The 14422-nt window shown below is 36.8% G+C and overlaps 1 protein-coding gene across 1 annotated transcript in view; it reads left to right on the top strand.

Annotated features, from left to right (window-relative positions):
• LRRC72 (leucine rich repeat containing 72) overlaps positions 1-14422 on the top strand; it is a 40928-nt gene that overhangs the window by 19966 nt on the left and 6540 nt on the right. The window contains exons 6-7 of the mRNA XM_065884267.1: positions 7443-7532; positions 8470-8622. Coding sequence (XP_065740339.1) covers positions 7443-7532; positions 8470-8622 — 243 coding nt within the window. The remainder of the gene's footprint in view (positions 1-7442; positions 7533-8469; positions 8623-14422) is intronic.

The raw sequence follows: 14422 nt of genomic DNA, 5'->3' as shown, positions 1-14422 counted from the left end.
AAGGCAGTTTTAGCACATATTATATGATTCCATCTATTTATATAAATGTCCAGAATGGGCACATCTATCCAGACAGCAACACTGAGAGGTAACTGTTTTTAAATAGTGGCTGCCCAGTGCTGGGGGGATGAGGGTCTGGGGAGTCACAGTCTGGGGTTTCTTTTCAGGGTGATGAAAATGTTCTAAAATTGAACGTGGTGATGGTTGCACAATTCTATGAATATACTAAAAACCATGAATTGTATACTTAAAATTAGTGAACCGTGTGATATGTGAATTGTATTAGTAAAACTGACACTCCCTCCCCCTACACTAAAAAAAAGAGCACGTTTTAATGTAATCTTCCTATTGGGTGAACAGCAAACAATTCATATATATATAAATCGCACCCAGCAAGGAACTGACCTCAGTATTTGAAGAAGGTGTGAGGTGGGTTGGAAAAATAGATAATACACAGTTCCTACTCTCAATAAGTTTATAGTTGTTCAGTTGGTTTGTTTGTTTTTAAGCTTATAGTGTCGAAGGGTAAATAAACTGGTACACGATTGCAATTCAGAACAAATGGTTCTAGGAGGACCAAGGGAAAAGACTCAGAGCAGTGAAGGGGTTTTCAAACCTCAGAGTTTGTAGACTTCTTTATACAAGGTCATAAAATAGATGGTTTTTTCCTATTTATTTTCTATTCATTTCTCAGAATTGCCAAAGATAGTGTTTTGAATATGTGTAAAGTGGTGTTGATGGTGGAGCTTCTAACCAGCTCAATACATAGTTATTAAAATTTTCAAATATTTTGAGTGTTAATCAGTTATACCTACTATATTAAGGAGAAATGATTTAAGTTCTTATAGGTAAGATTCTTTAAACCCAACTATTAAAAGTACCCCAAGTTCTAAGGAATTTAATGCTCATTTTTGTGACGTGATAAGGTCTGTGAAAGACTTATCAGGATTGGCCTGCATATTTGAATTACCTGGCTTTTCTGTGCTGAACAAATGCTTAAAATGTCTTTAAATGATTAAAAGACTGGTTATACTAGATCTTGAACTCTCTCTTACCTTCATTTTTCTGTAAAATGGGCTAATAACTACCTCTCAGGATTGCTTCAAATATTAAGCTAACTCTGTAAAGCATTAATTGGTTTGAAGGAGTAACAACAAAAAATTGTTTTATTATGGTTTATGTAAATTAGATAATGAATTAAGATGCACACAGTCTAGAAATTCTGCCGATTGGTAAATAGATTTTCAAAAAACGGACATTTTGAATAATAATTATAATAACATGTTTGAATGTTGAGAAAATGCTTTCTCATTATATTCTCATTTAAATCTTCATAGCAATCCAATGATGTGATTAGAATTATTCCCTCTTTAATGGTAGAAATGCAGGGCTCAGAGCTTTAACCAGACTAAGGAATGTTGAAACTTAAACTCGTGCCTTGTTTCTTCTGTTTATCAGTCATTCATTCAATAAATATTTATCATGCATTCACTAAGGACACTAATAGATGGAGATACAAAAGTAAACAAGAAAGACCCTACCTAGACCTTTACGGAGCTTATAGTTTTGTAACTCTCAGCCTAAATATTTCTTACAGAACTGAGGGGGCTCGATGCAAAACTAATTGGACAATTTGCTAAATGTAAGAACTGAATAATTTAAGCAAGCTTATTTTACAATGTAAGATTTGGAGGTTAGCCATCAAGGTTGCCCCATCATAGTCAACAGTGTTATGCCTTAAACAAAAGTGCCTGGTGGCAGGGGGGGTAAGTGGAGTCTGAAATTCAGCCCTTGCCTGCCTTACCAGCCGTGTGTGTGGGCGCAGAATGGTGTCAGCCCTGAGGTGGGGTGCAGGAGTGCCTTTTCTAGTTCTCTGAAAGGCTATTAGGTCAGCCTGGTAGTATAAGGTCCATATCATTGCCTGTCACAACATTTTAAATGACCTCTATTTAAAATCATAGTGACTATAAATTGTTCCAACTGAGAATCTTGTAGAGGGATCATTTTTTGAAATGGAGAAAATGCTGCATCAGGTTACCCAAAAATGCATTTTCTGAAAATTTTTGGTAGCAAATATGCACATTTTGAACCCTTGCCCTATTTTGGTTAAAGATATTATACAAAAAAGTGTTGGTGGACTTCCCTGGTGGCACAGTGGTTGGGAATCCACCTGCCAATGCAGGGGACACGGGTTTGAGCCCTGGTCCAGGAAGATCCCACATGCTGTGGAGCAACTAAGCCCACGAGCCACAACTACTGAGCCTACATGCCACAAATACTGAAGCCTGCACGCCTAGAGCCCGAGCTCCGCAACGAGAAGCCACCACAGTGAGAAGCTTGGGCACCACAACAAAGAGTAGCCCCTGCTCGCTGCAACTAGAGAAAGTCTGTGCGCAGCAACGAAGACCCAATGCAGCCAAAAATAAATTTTAAAAAATTAAGAAAAAAATGCTGGCATTTACTAGCTACTAATTATATTGTGCAGTAATGTCCCCTGATTACGTTCCTATGAACCTCCTTTGCAATCACAGATTAGATTCAGCTCATTATCTACAATAAGAAATCCATGTATTTAAAAACTATATAAATTTATTAATTTATTTATTTAATTTTGGGTGTGTTGGGTCTTCGGTCTTTGTTGCTGCACGTGGGCTTTCTCTAGTTGCGAAGAGTGGGGGCTACTCTGTTGCGGTACATGGGCTATTCATTGCGGTGGCTTCTCTTGTTGTGCAACACGGGCTCTAGGTGCGTCGGTTTCAGTAGTTGTGGCACGTGGGCTCAGTAGTTGTGGCTCACAGGCTTAGTTGCTCCGTGGCATGTGGGATCTTCCCAGACCAGGGCTCGAACCCTGTTCCCTGCATTGGCAGGCGGATTCTTAACCACTGCGCCACCAGGGAAGTCCCCCATGTATTTTCAAGTGTTAAAACTTCTCAAGTTATAAAACTGTTTAAAATGCTAAAATATTATTATTATTATTCCACTTCAATTACAGCTCTTCATAGGGTGAGAAAATAGCCTGGAGGGTAAACCTCTAACCTATTTCAGCATTGCACCCTCCACTGGCAATGAGGAGAACTGCCAAGAGATTACCCAGTATACACGTGGCTGGGAACTTCAGGGAGGCCTAAAACCAGCTGCAGAGTGTGAGGTCCTACAAACTGGAATTCCTGACTTCCAGGTTGAGTCAGGAGGGCCACACCTTTTCTCTCCAGGCAGACTACCTTTCCACACCCTCCCCCTCTGGCTCCATTTTCCTCTTCCCTTCCCTCCTCCAAACTCTTTCTAAATCTGCATGTGTCAAAGATTTGCTTGTGGCTGTGGACTTTCACTAAACTTCAGTCTCCCTGCCTCTTTCCCAGCACAGAGAGAAAAAACACCACCGACAACAGCAACAAAATACTTAACCCATTCTCCTGTTCCTAAATCTTTAGTCTCCTCATTTTTCTCAAATTTTCTCTATGTTGCATTAAGCTCCAGTATTAGAAAGTATACTTGAACTCCTACATTCCGTAATTGTTAAGACTTGCTTCCTAGCAGAGACTTAAGGATTCACCCTTGGAGACAGGAAGTGCCCCTTTCAAAGAGAAGGTCTCCATTTTTTACAGATTCTGCTCTTAAGCACGTCCTGCCTTTCCTCATTTGGCCGCAGTCCACTGCTGATGGCAAATAGCCAGGGAGTGAAGAGGGATGCTGAGAGGTCAGCGTGGGACTATGGTCTCAGTGGTCTCTTCATCTGAGACTCTTTACCCTGAAATGCCCCTCAAGGTGGGACCACTCCTCCCAAACAACACAAGAGAACAGTCCACTCAATAAAAAGAGCCAACTGGGTCTTTCACTGCTGTTTGTCTTGAAACAGCATCCCTCACTCTCCTAACTCTTGCTTTAGTCCAGGTTTGCCTTTTAAAAATCAGGGATCATTTCCATATTCAGTACAATCATGTGGTGTGCTGTGGCCCAGAGATTTTAGTTAAAATGAGATGGTAACAATGGAGATGCTGACCTTACTAAGTAACCTTGAGCCAGAACCTCTGTCTGATCATTGACAGTTGAGCTTCTTTCCACAGGCTGTTCTGTATGGGCACAGATGGAACTGCTTTTAAATCCTCTACATCATTTTCCTATCTATTAAAACGGATATGTTGGTACATTATTAATTACATCAACTTTCTTCAAAGGTGGTCTAAAAAACATCCAGGTTCATTTAAATGGTGATTTTAAATTTTGCCTTAAAAGTTAAAAAAAAATTAACTGGAGCCAATTATTTTGATGACTTTTTTTCCCTCTTCTGTTTCAGTAAGAAGTAGCTTCACACATGTGACTCATGTAACTCAAGCTTGTGCAGTAAGGTAGTAGAAACATTTTGCTATATTATTGGGTAAATGTAAATTGCTTAGACTCAGAATCCCAAATTAAGATAAGCAAGACAGTGCTGGCGCCACCAAGGTGTACTCTATAAGTAGCCTAGAGGGAAGGTGGATTAAATAGTATTAGCCTATTGAAAGTGAAAGTGTAAACAATTTCGCTTCATAGTTTCTAAAGGAATGTACCCATACATCATAGAAGGTTTTCAGAACTTTCAGACACAGGAAACGAATATCATATCTTAGAAACTTTATTTATGGTAATTTTAGTAGCATCAATCCAAACCTCATAAATCCAAAATGTTAAATGCTTAATAGTATAGAGGGGAAAAAAGATAATTCAAAATAAGATTGCTTCCTTCTAACATTTAAGAGTAAGAAAAAAAAAGTGAAGAATAATAAAAATGAAATTCTTTTAAAATTATTTAATTCTAATTATTTTTTAAAGTTAATTTAGTCAGCGACTAGGCTTAATAGCCCAGTTTTCTGACTTGCTGTCATTTAGATTTTATTTTATGATGAGATGAATGTTGAACCACAATAAGTGCATCAAGTTTTTAGTATTATGACACCTTTTTAATAAGTAATGTAATAGTAGTAAATCCAAATTTGGTGATTTGTTTAGCTGAAGCCAGAAGTTTTAAAATTTACGTAAAGCAGTTATTTAAGCACTAGGAAGAAAAACCAAGAAAAGAAATGAAATAGTAGTGTTCTCAGAGGGAAAAGAGAATATGAAGTGTATCCTAAAAGTAAACATCATTGAAAGATGTTGGTACATTTTCCATTAACATCATATGCAAAGGCAGACTCTACTCCCAGCTGCTATAATGTAGGATAGTGTTATGAGGTGTCAGATGTTATTCTCCAAGACAGTAACCACAGAGCAGACTTCTGCACTAAAGCATCTGTGAATTTTTCTCCCTCCTGAACTCTCATTAAAAAGAACTGTCTTTTGATGGGCTTCCCTGGTGGTGCGGTGGTTGAGAGTCCGTCTGCCGATGCAGGGGACGCGGGTTCGTGCACAGGTACAGGAAGATCCCACATGCCGCGGAGCGGCTGGGCCCGTGAGCCATGGCCGCTGAGCCTGCGCGTCCGGAGCCTGTGCTCTGCAGCGGGAGAGGCCACTGCAAAAAACAATTGCGTTTGGCTTTTTTTTTTTTTTTTTTTTGCGGTACGCGGGCCTCTCACTGTTGTGGCCTCTCCCGTTGCGGATCACAGGCTCCGGACGCGCAGGCTCAGCGGCCACGGCTCACGGGCCCAGCCGCTCCGCGGCACGTGGGATCCTCCCGGACCGGGGCACGAACCCGTGTCCCCTGCATCGGCAGGTGGACTCCCAACCACTGCGCCGCCAGGGGAGGCCGTGTTTTGCTTTTATACCCTTGAAGGGTGACCTTTTTTCTTCTTTGTCTGGCTCAAACTACAAGGTATGATCCCTGTGGATCTTTTAAAATCTATCCTTATTACTGGTTTAGTATACATCCGTTCTATTCCCTGTCCTGTAGTTATAATTATTTGCTACCACTTTAAATTCCTTCTCTTTTGAGATTAAAATTCAAACCAGTTTTGTCACTTAAGAAATCTTGAAAAATATCCATTTCATTTTTCCTCTCATTTCCCCCAATACATACATATTTCCTTTCTTTTAAATTTTCTTGTTGCCCCTGGCTCTACATTTTCTTTTTTGCCTTTCCTCTTATAACTTTTGTTTCTTATGCACCAGGTGTCTTCCATTGCCTGCTTTAAGTCCCTCTAAAGCTCATGTTTTCCACAGCGAATAGCTACCTATAACGATTTTATTAGCCAGAAAAGTTTGTGTTTATACAACAAATATCAGAATATTTTATTGCCTGCAGAGAAAACATTCAGATGATTAACTTCTTCAGTTTTTATCTAGTTTGTTGTCTTTCAAGCATCCCCCTTGACCCCCCTCTTCTTTATGTTGCAAGCTCTTCTTTATAAATATTCATCAGTTTTTTCTGGGTTTCTAATGCTTAATACTTTCATGCTTTTATCAAACATCTTTGTATTTTATAACTAGTCAAATGCTACAGCAGTACTCCTAGATTTAAATGTACGTTAAATGAGCCTCATGTTGTTGAGTGATGTTTTTGTACACAAGCTGGAGCTCTTTCTGCTACTGCCATCTAGTGGTTCTCCTCTTTTCCAGGAGTATTTTCTAGAAATTACGTGTAGGTGGAATTCAATAGCTAAAGATATCCAAGTGGAAATTATAAGAGTTTTATTTCACATTGTATTGAAATAACCCTGTTTAATATTATCTAAAGAAGAATAGGGAAAGTACCTTTTCCATGGAAATAAAATACAACTTCTAGCTGAAGATTTTAAAAAATATACCTACATGCTGATGCCTAAGGGATGTCATGTCAGAAGTGCCTGGAGCTCTTCCGCATCAGCATGCCTCCCACCTCCAGCCTGGTTCATTAAGTATCCTAGCACCTGCGCACAAGGAAATCCGAGTCCCCTGTGCCTGGCCAGAGGTAGATGAGATGCAAAACCCGCATCTCTTCACCTCTACTCCTGCTGAGATCTGAAGCTGCTACTGGCATTTATATGTTCTGAACTAGGTGCAATGGTGTGAAGCCGAGGAAGAAAATTATAATAGAACAGTGTGCCACAACTCTGCCCATCTCCACGCAGGCACCCATGTGACTTTTGAGACTGGAAGAAGATAACTAATGAACAAATACTTTAATAAAGAGCAGCATCAAGAACCCTCTAGAGCTGATATTGCGTTCTTTCTTTACTGATTAATTTACGGACATGTTAAACGTTTCCTCATTTGTGACAGATCTGGGTCAAAGATATGTCCTCAGCACCTAGCACAGTTCCTAGTAGATAGTAAGCACTCCGAAAATATTTGTTGAATGAATGAATTTAACAGATAGGAAAAGTAAGTCCTGCGATGAATAAGTAAGGGTTTGGTGAAACCATTGGTCTGTGAAGCAGAGCTTTATATACTGTTATGTTTTATATTAAGCTTGCAATTTCTCATATTTTATCAAGTGATAAATGTAACTGATTTCGAAACCTGACATCTTAATTTGGATTCTTTCTTTGCAGCTCTCTACCAAAACCCTTTATGCCAATATAACTTGTACCGTTTATACACAATCTACCACCTTCCAGGAGTAGAGCTGCTTGACAGAAATCGTAAGAACACCTCTTCTTGCAGAGAAATATTTGAGAGTCAGTCTTATAACTCAGTGGTTTAAACTGCTGATGTTTTTTTGGAAATAATTGTCTTTGTAAAGTTTTTCAATTATTTATTTTTGAAATTTTTGCTGTATGAAATTTGCTATAGTTTAGGAATTCATGTCTGTTGACCACTTTATAGGAAAGGCCATCTAACTGAGCATGAGGAAATGTCTCCTTTTGATTCTAGTTTTGACAGTAATGTGTTGAATGCCAATTTACTGACCCCCCCGGCACGCTTAATTTTTTATTTCAAAAATGAGACAATTGGACTAAGTCTCATAGGCCTATTTAAGTTCTAAAAGTTATATTCTTTGAAATTCTGTAAATATGTATGTATATATATACTAAAACATATATAATAACTTCTATGTGATATATTTTTAGACATTGTAGATAAACTAGTATGTCTGATTTATATGAGCTACAAAAAAGAAAAATCAACCTCAGTGCATTACATTTTACATTTTTTGAGATCTATTTTACCCAGAAGTTCTTTATTACCTATCTATCTACTTACCTTTCTACAGATTTGAACATTCTTAATAACTTACAATTGAGTAACTTCTAAATGAGAATATATTAAAACCTTATGTTTATTCCTCTTCTTCCTCATAGCCATGAGGAAAAGAAGGGATGTAGCACAGCTGCAATTTCAATCATCCATGGTGATGTGTTAGAATGTGATGCGATAGGATTGATTTGTGCCTTGGGACATGAGGGACATATATTGAGCACTTGTAAGACTATGGAAATAACTTTTTACAAATTAATTTTGACAGGATGTTCACATACAACATGGGATAAATCCATTTTTAAAAGTAATTCTATTTTGAATCACTCTGCATATCTATTTATAATGTTATATAATAACATTACTTTTTGCATTTATCAGAAGTTACAGAAAAAGAAAGAAGATCAATGATTACGATTTTTAACCATAAAAAGTCTCATATTGTTCAATCAATAGCATTCAGAAGAAAAGTAGATGCTTCATGGAATCCAAGATCACCACTTAAGCAAAAACCAGCCCAGAGAGTACCTTCAGGTATTTAGAAAAAATGAAAAAAATGAAATGAAAACTCCTCAAACTTTTGGTTAATTTAGTTATAATAATAACTTCAATTTACAATAAGCTAAACAGATATGTAGTGAAATAAATATTTTCCAATTTTATTAGCCTACCTAAATATATAACTTTCATCTTCATTTGTGTGTATTAAATAAGGTAATGTGATAAGGAGATAATACATTGAAGTCCTTACCCCAGTATCTAGCACAGCATAAAGGTCTCAATGAATAAGCTACACTTGCTATTATTACCATTGATACTGGATAATTTCAACAATTAAGGCTATAAGTTTTTGATAATATAGAAAAATATAAAGAAGAAATAAAGATCATCTGCAATTCCTCCATTCAGAAATAAGCACTATTATTTTGTTGTACTCTCATAGATGGTGATCATATGCAAGTATAACCTGAATATCTTCAGTAATGTTTCATTAGATGGAATTTAATTTCTTGTATGTAACAGAAATCCAACCACAGTGACTTAAGTAAAAAGAGGTTAACTTTTCTCACACAACAAAGAGTATACAGCGTCCAAGGTTAGTGTAAGGTTCAATGATATTTTCAGTGTTCGAGAATACATCTATCTTTTGTTCTGCAATTCTTTTTAAAGAAATATGTTTATTTGGTCACAACAGCTAAACCTGCTATTAGGTTTAGTAACATACCCTAGTGAATTTAGATTTTTGACCCATTTAGGATCTGTATTCTATAAATTTTATTTTATTTATTTTTTTAACATCCTTATTGGAGTATAATTGCTTTACAATGATGTGTTAGTTTCTGCTTTATAACAAAGTGAATCAGTTATACATATACATATGTTCCCATATCTCTTCCCTCTTGCGTCTCCCTTCCTCCCACCCTCCCTATCCCACCCCTCTAGGTGGTCACAAAGCACCGAGCTGATCTCCTTGTGCTATGCGGCTGCTTCCCACTAGCTATCGATTTTACGTTTGGTAGTGTATATATGTCCATGCCACTCTCTCACCTTCTCACAGCTTACCCTTCCCCCTCCCCATATGCTCAAGTCCATTCTCTAGTAGGTCTGTGTCTTTATTCCCGTCTTGCCCCTAGGTTCTTCATGACCTTTTTTTTTCTTTTTCCTTTCTTAGATTCCATATATATGTTAGCATACAGTATTTGTTTTTCTCTTTTTGACTTACTTCACTCTGTTTGACAGACTCTAGGTCCATCCACCTCACTACAAATAACTCAATTTCCTTTCTTTTTATGGCTGAGTAATATTCCATTGTATATATATGCCACATCTTCTTTATCATCTGTTGATGGACACTTCAGTTGCTTCCATGTCCTGGCTATTGTAAATAGAGCTGCAATGAACATTTTGGTACATGACTCTTTTTGAATTATGGTTTTCTCAGGGTATATGCCCAGTCGTGGGATTGCTGGGTCATATGGTAGTTCTATTTTTAGTTTTTTAAGGAACCTCCATACTGTTCTCCATAGTGGCTGTATCAATTTACATTCCCACCCACAGTGCAAGAGGGTTTCCTTTTCTCCACACCCTCTCCAGCATTTATTGTTTGTAGATTTTTTGATGATGGCCATTCTGACCAGTGTGAGATGATATCTCATTGTAGTTTTGATTTGCATTTCTGTAATGATTAATGATGTTGAGCATCCTTTCATGTGTTTGTTGGCAGTCTGTATATCTTCTTTGGAGAAATGTCTATTTAGGTCTTCTGCCCATTTTTGGATTGGGTTGTTTGTTTTTTTGATATTGAGCTTCATGAGCTGCTTATAAATTTTGGAGATTAATCCTTTGTCAGTTGTTTCATTTGCAAATATTTTCTCCCATTGTGAGGGTTGTCTTTTTGCCTTGTTTATGGTTTCCTTTGCAGTGAAAAAGCTTTTAAGTTTCATTAGGTCCCGTTTGTTTCTTTTTGTTTTTATTTCCATTTCTCTAGGAGGTGGGTCAAAAAGGATCTTGCTGTGATTTATGTCATAGAGTGTTCTGCCTATGTTTTCCTCTAAGAGTTTTAGAGTGTCTGGCCTTACATTTATGTCTTTAATCCATTTTGAATTTATTTTTGTGTATAGTGTTAGGGAGTGTTCTAATTTCATTCTTTTCCATGTAACTGTCCAATTTTCCCAGCACCACTTATTGAAGAGGCTGTCTTTTCTCCATTGTATATTCTTGCCTCCTTTATCAAACACAAGGGGACCATATGTTTGTGGGTTTGTCTCTGGGCTTTGTATCTTGTTCCATTGATCTATATTTCTGTTCTTGTGCCAGTACCATACTGTCTTGATGACTATAACTTTGTAGTATAGTCTGAAGTCAGGGAGCCAGATTCCTCCAGCTCTGTTTTTCTTTCTCAAGATTGCTTTGGCTATTTGGGGTCTTTTGTGTTTCCATACAAATTGTGAAATTTTTTGTTCTAGTTCTGTGAAAAATGCCATTGGTAGTTTGATAGGGATTGCATTGAATCTGTAGATTGCTTTGGGTAGTATAATCATTTTCATAATGTTCATTCTTCCAATCCAAGAACATGGTATATCTCTCCATCTGTTTGTATCATCTTTAATTTCTTTCATCAGTGTCTTATAGTTTTCTGCATACTCGCCTTTTGTCTCCTTAGGTAGGTTTATTCCTAGGTATTTTATTCCTTTTGTTGCAGTGGTAAATGGGAGTGTTTCCTTAATTTCTCTTTCAGATTTTTCATCATTATTGTATAGGAATGCAAGAGATTTCTGTGCATTAATTTTGTATCCTGCTACTTTACCAAATTCATTGATTAGCTCTCATAGTTTTCTGGTAGTACCTTTAGGATTCTCTATGTATAGTATCATGTTATCTAAAAACAGTGACAATTTTACTTCTTTTCCAATTTGTATTCCTTTTATTTCTCTTTCTTTTCTGATTGTGTGGCTAAAACTTCCAAAACTATGTTGAATAATAGTAGTGAGAATGGGCAACCTTGTCTTGTTCCTGATATTAGTGGAAATGGTTTCAGCTTTTCAGCATTGAGAACGATGTTGGCTGTGGGTTTGTCATATATGGCCTTTATTATGTTGAGGTAAGTTCCCTCTGTGCCTACTTTCTGGAGGGTTTTTATCATAAATGGGTGTTGAATTTTGTCAAAAGCTTTTTCTGCATCTACTGAGATGATCATATGGTTTTATTCTTTCAGTTTGTTAATATGGTGTATCACATTTATTGATCTGAGTATATTGAAGAATCCTTGCATTGCTGGGATAAACCCCACCTGATCATGGTGTATGATCCTTTTAATGTGCTGTTGGATTCTGTTCGCTAGTATTTTGTTGAGGATTTTTGCATCTATGTTCATCAGTGATATTGGTCTGTAGTTTTCTTTCTTTGTGACATCTTTGTCTGGTTTTGATATCGTGGTGATGGTGGTCTCGTAGAATGAGTTTGGGACTGTTCCTCCCTCTGCTATATTTTGGAAGAGTTTGAGAAGGATAGGTGTTAGCTCTTCTCAAAATGTTTGATAGAATTCGCCTGTGAAGCCATCTGGTCCTGGGCTTTTGTTTGCTGGAAGATTTTAAATCACAGTCTCAATTTCAGTGCTTGTGATTGTCTGTTTATATTTTCTATTTCTTCCTCATTAAGTCTCAGAAGGTTGTGCTTTTCTAAGAATTTATCCATTCCTTCTAGGTTGTCCATTTTATTGGCATATAGTTGCTGTAGTAATCTCTCATGATTCTTTGTATATCTGCAGTGTCCGTTGTTACTTCTCCTTTTTCATTTCTAATTCTATTGAGTATTCTCCCTTTTATTCTTGATGAGACTGGCCAATGGTTTATCAATTTTGTTTATCTTCTCAGGGAACCAGCTTTTGGTTTTATTGATCTTTGCTATTGTTTCCTTCATTTCTTTTTCATTTATTTCTGATGTGATCTTTATAATTTCTTTCTTTCTGCTAACTTTGGGTTTTTTTGTTCTTCTTTCTCTAATTGCTTTAGGTGTAAGGTTAGTTTGTTTATTTGAGATGTTTGTTTCTTGAGGTAGGATTGTATTGCTATAATCTTCTCTCTTAGAACTGCTTTTGTTGCAACCCATAGGTTTTGGGTTGTCGTGTTTTCATTGTCATTTGTTCCTAGGTATTTTTTGATTTGCTCTTTGATTTCTACAGTGATCTCTTGGTTATTAAGTAGTGTATTGTTAGCCTCCATGTGTTTGTATTTTTTACAGATTTTTTCCTGTAATTGATATCTAGTCTCATAACGTTGTGGTCGGAAAAGATACTTGATAGGATTTCAATTTTCTTAAATTTACCAAGGCTTGATTTGTGACCCAAGACATGATCTATCCTGGAGAATGTTCCATGAGCACTTGAGAAGAAAATGTATTCTGTTGTTTATGGATGGAATGTCCTATAAATATCAGTTAAGTCCATCTTGTTTAGTGTATCATTTAACGCTTGTGTTTCCTTATTTATTTTCATTTTGGATGATCTGTCCATTGGTGAAAGTGGGGTGTTAAAGTCCCCTGCTATGATTGTTCTGTTACTGTCAATTTCCCCTTTTATGGCTGTTACCATTTGCCTTATGTACTGAGGTGCTCCTATGTTGGATGCCTAAATATTAACAATTGTTTTATCTTCTTCTTGGATTGATCCCTTGATCATTATGTAGTGTCCTTCTTTGTTTCTTGTAATAGTCTTTATTTTACAGTCTATTTTGTCTGATATGAGAATTGCTACTCCAGCTTTCTTTTGATATCCATTTGCATGGATTATCTTTTTCCATTCCCTCACTTTCAGTCTGTATGTGTCCCTAACTCAGAAGTGGGTCTCTTGTAGACAGCATATATACGTGTCTTGGTTTTTATCCATTTAGCCAGTCTATGTCTTTTGGTTTGAGCATTTAATCCATTTACATTCAAGGTTCTTATTGATATGTATGTTCGTATTACCATTTTCTTAATAGTTTTGGTTTGTTATTGTAGGTCTTTTCCTTCTCTTGTGTTTCCTGCCTAGAGAAGTTCCTTTAGAATTTGTTGTAAAGCTGGTTTGCTGGTACTGAGTTCTCTTAGCTTTCTCTTGTCTGTAAACATTTTAATTTCTGTGTCAAATCTGAATGAGATGCTTGCTGGGTAGGGTAATTTTGGTTGTAGGTTTTTCCCTTTCATCACTTTAAATATGTCCTGCCACTCCCTTCTGGTGTGCAGAGTTTTTGATGAAAGATCAGCTGTTATCGTTATGGGGATTCCCTTGTATGTTATTTGTTTTTCCCTTGCAGCTTTTAATAATTTTTTCTTTGTGTTTAATTTTTCATAGTTTGATTAATATGTGTCTTGGTGTGTTTCTCCTTGGATTTATCCTGTATGGGACTCTCTGTGCTTCCTGGACTTGATTAACTATTTCCTTTCCCATATTAGGGAAGTTTCCAACTATAATCTCTTCAAATATTTTCTCAGTCCCCTTCTTTTTCTCTTCTTCTTCTCGGACCCCTATAGTTCAAATGTTGGTGCACTTAATGTTGTCCCAGAGGTCTCTGAGACTGTCCTCAATTCTTTTCATTCTTTTTTCTTTATTCTGCTCTGCAGTAGTTATTTCCACTATTTTATCTTCCAGGTCACTTATCTGTTCTTCTGCCTCAGTTATTCTGCTATTGATTCCTTCTAGAGAATTTAAAATTTCATTTATTGTTGTTCATCATTGTTTATTTGCTCTTTAGTTCTTCTAGGTCCTTGTTAAACGTTTCTTGTATTTTCTCCATTCTATTTCCAAGATTTTGGGTCATCTTTACTATCATTACTCTGAATTGTTTTTCAGGTAGACTGC

Source organism: Phocoena phocoena, chromosome 9 (genome assembly GCF_963924675.1).
Source record: "Phocoena phocoena chromosome 9, mPhoPho1.1, whole genome shotgun sequence".
Lineage (NCBI taxonomy): Eukaryota > Metazoa > Chordata > Mammalia > Artiodactyla > Phocoenidae > Phocoena > Phocoena phocoena.
Note: the sequence above shows the minus strand (reverse complement) of the source record. Positions and strands in the feature narration are given on the sequence as shown.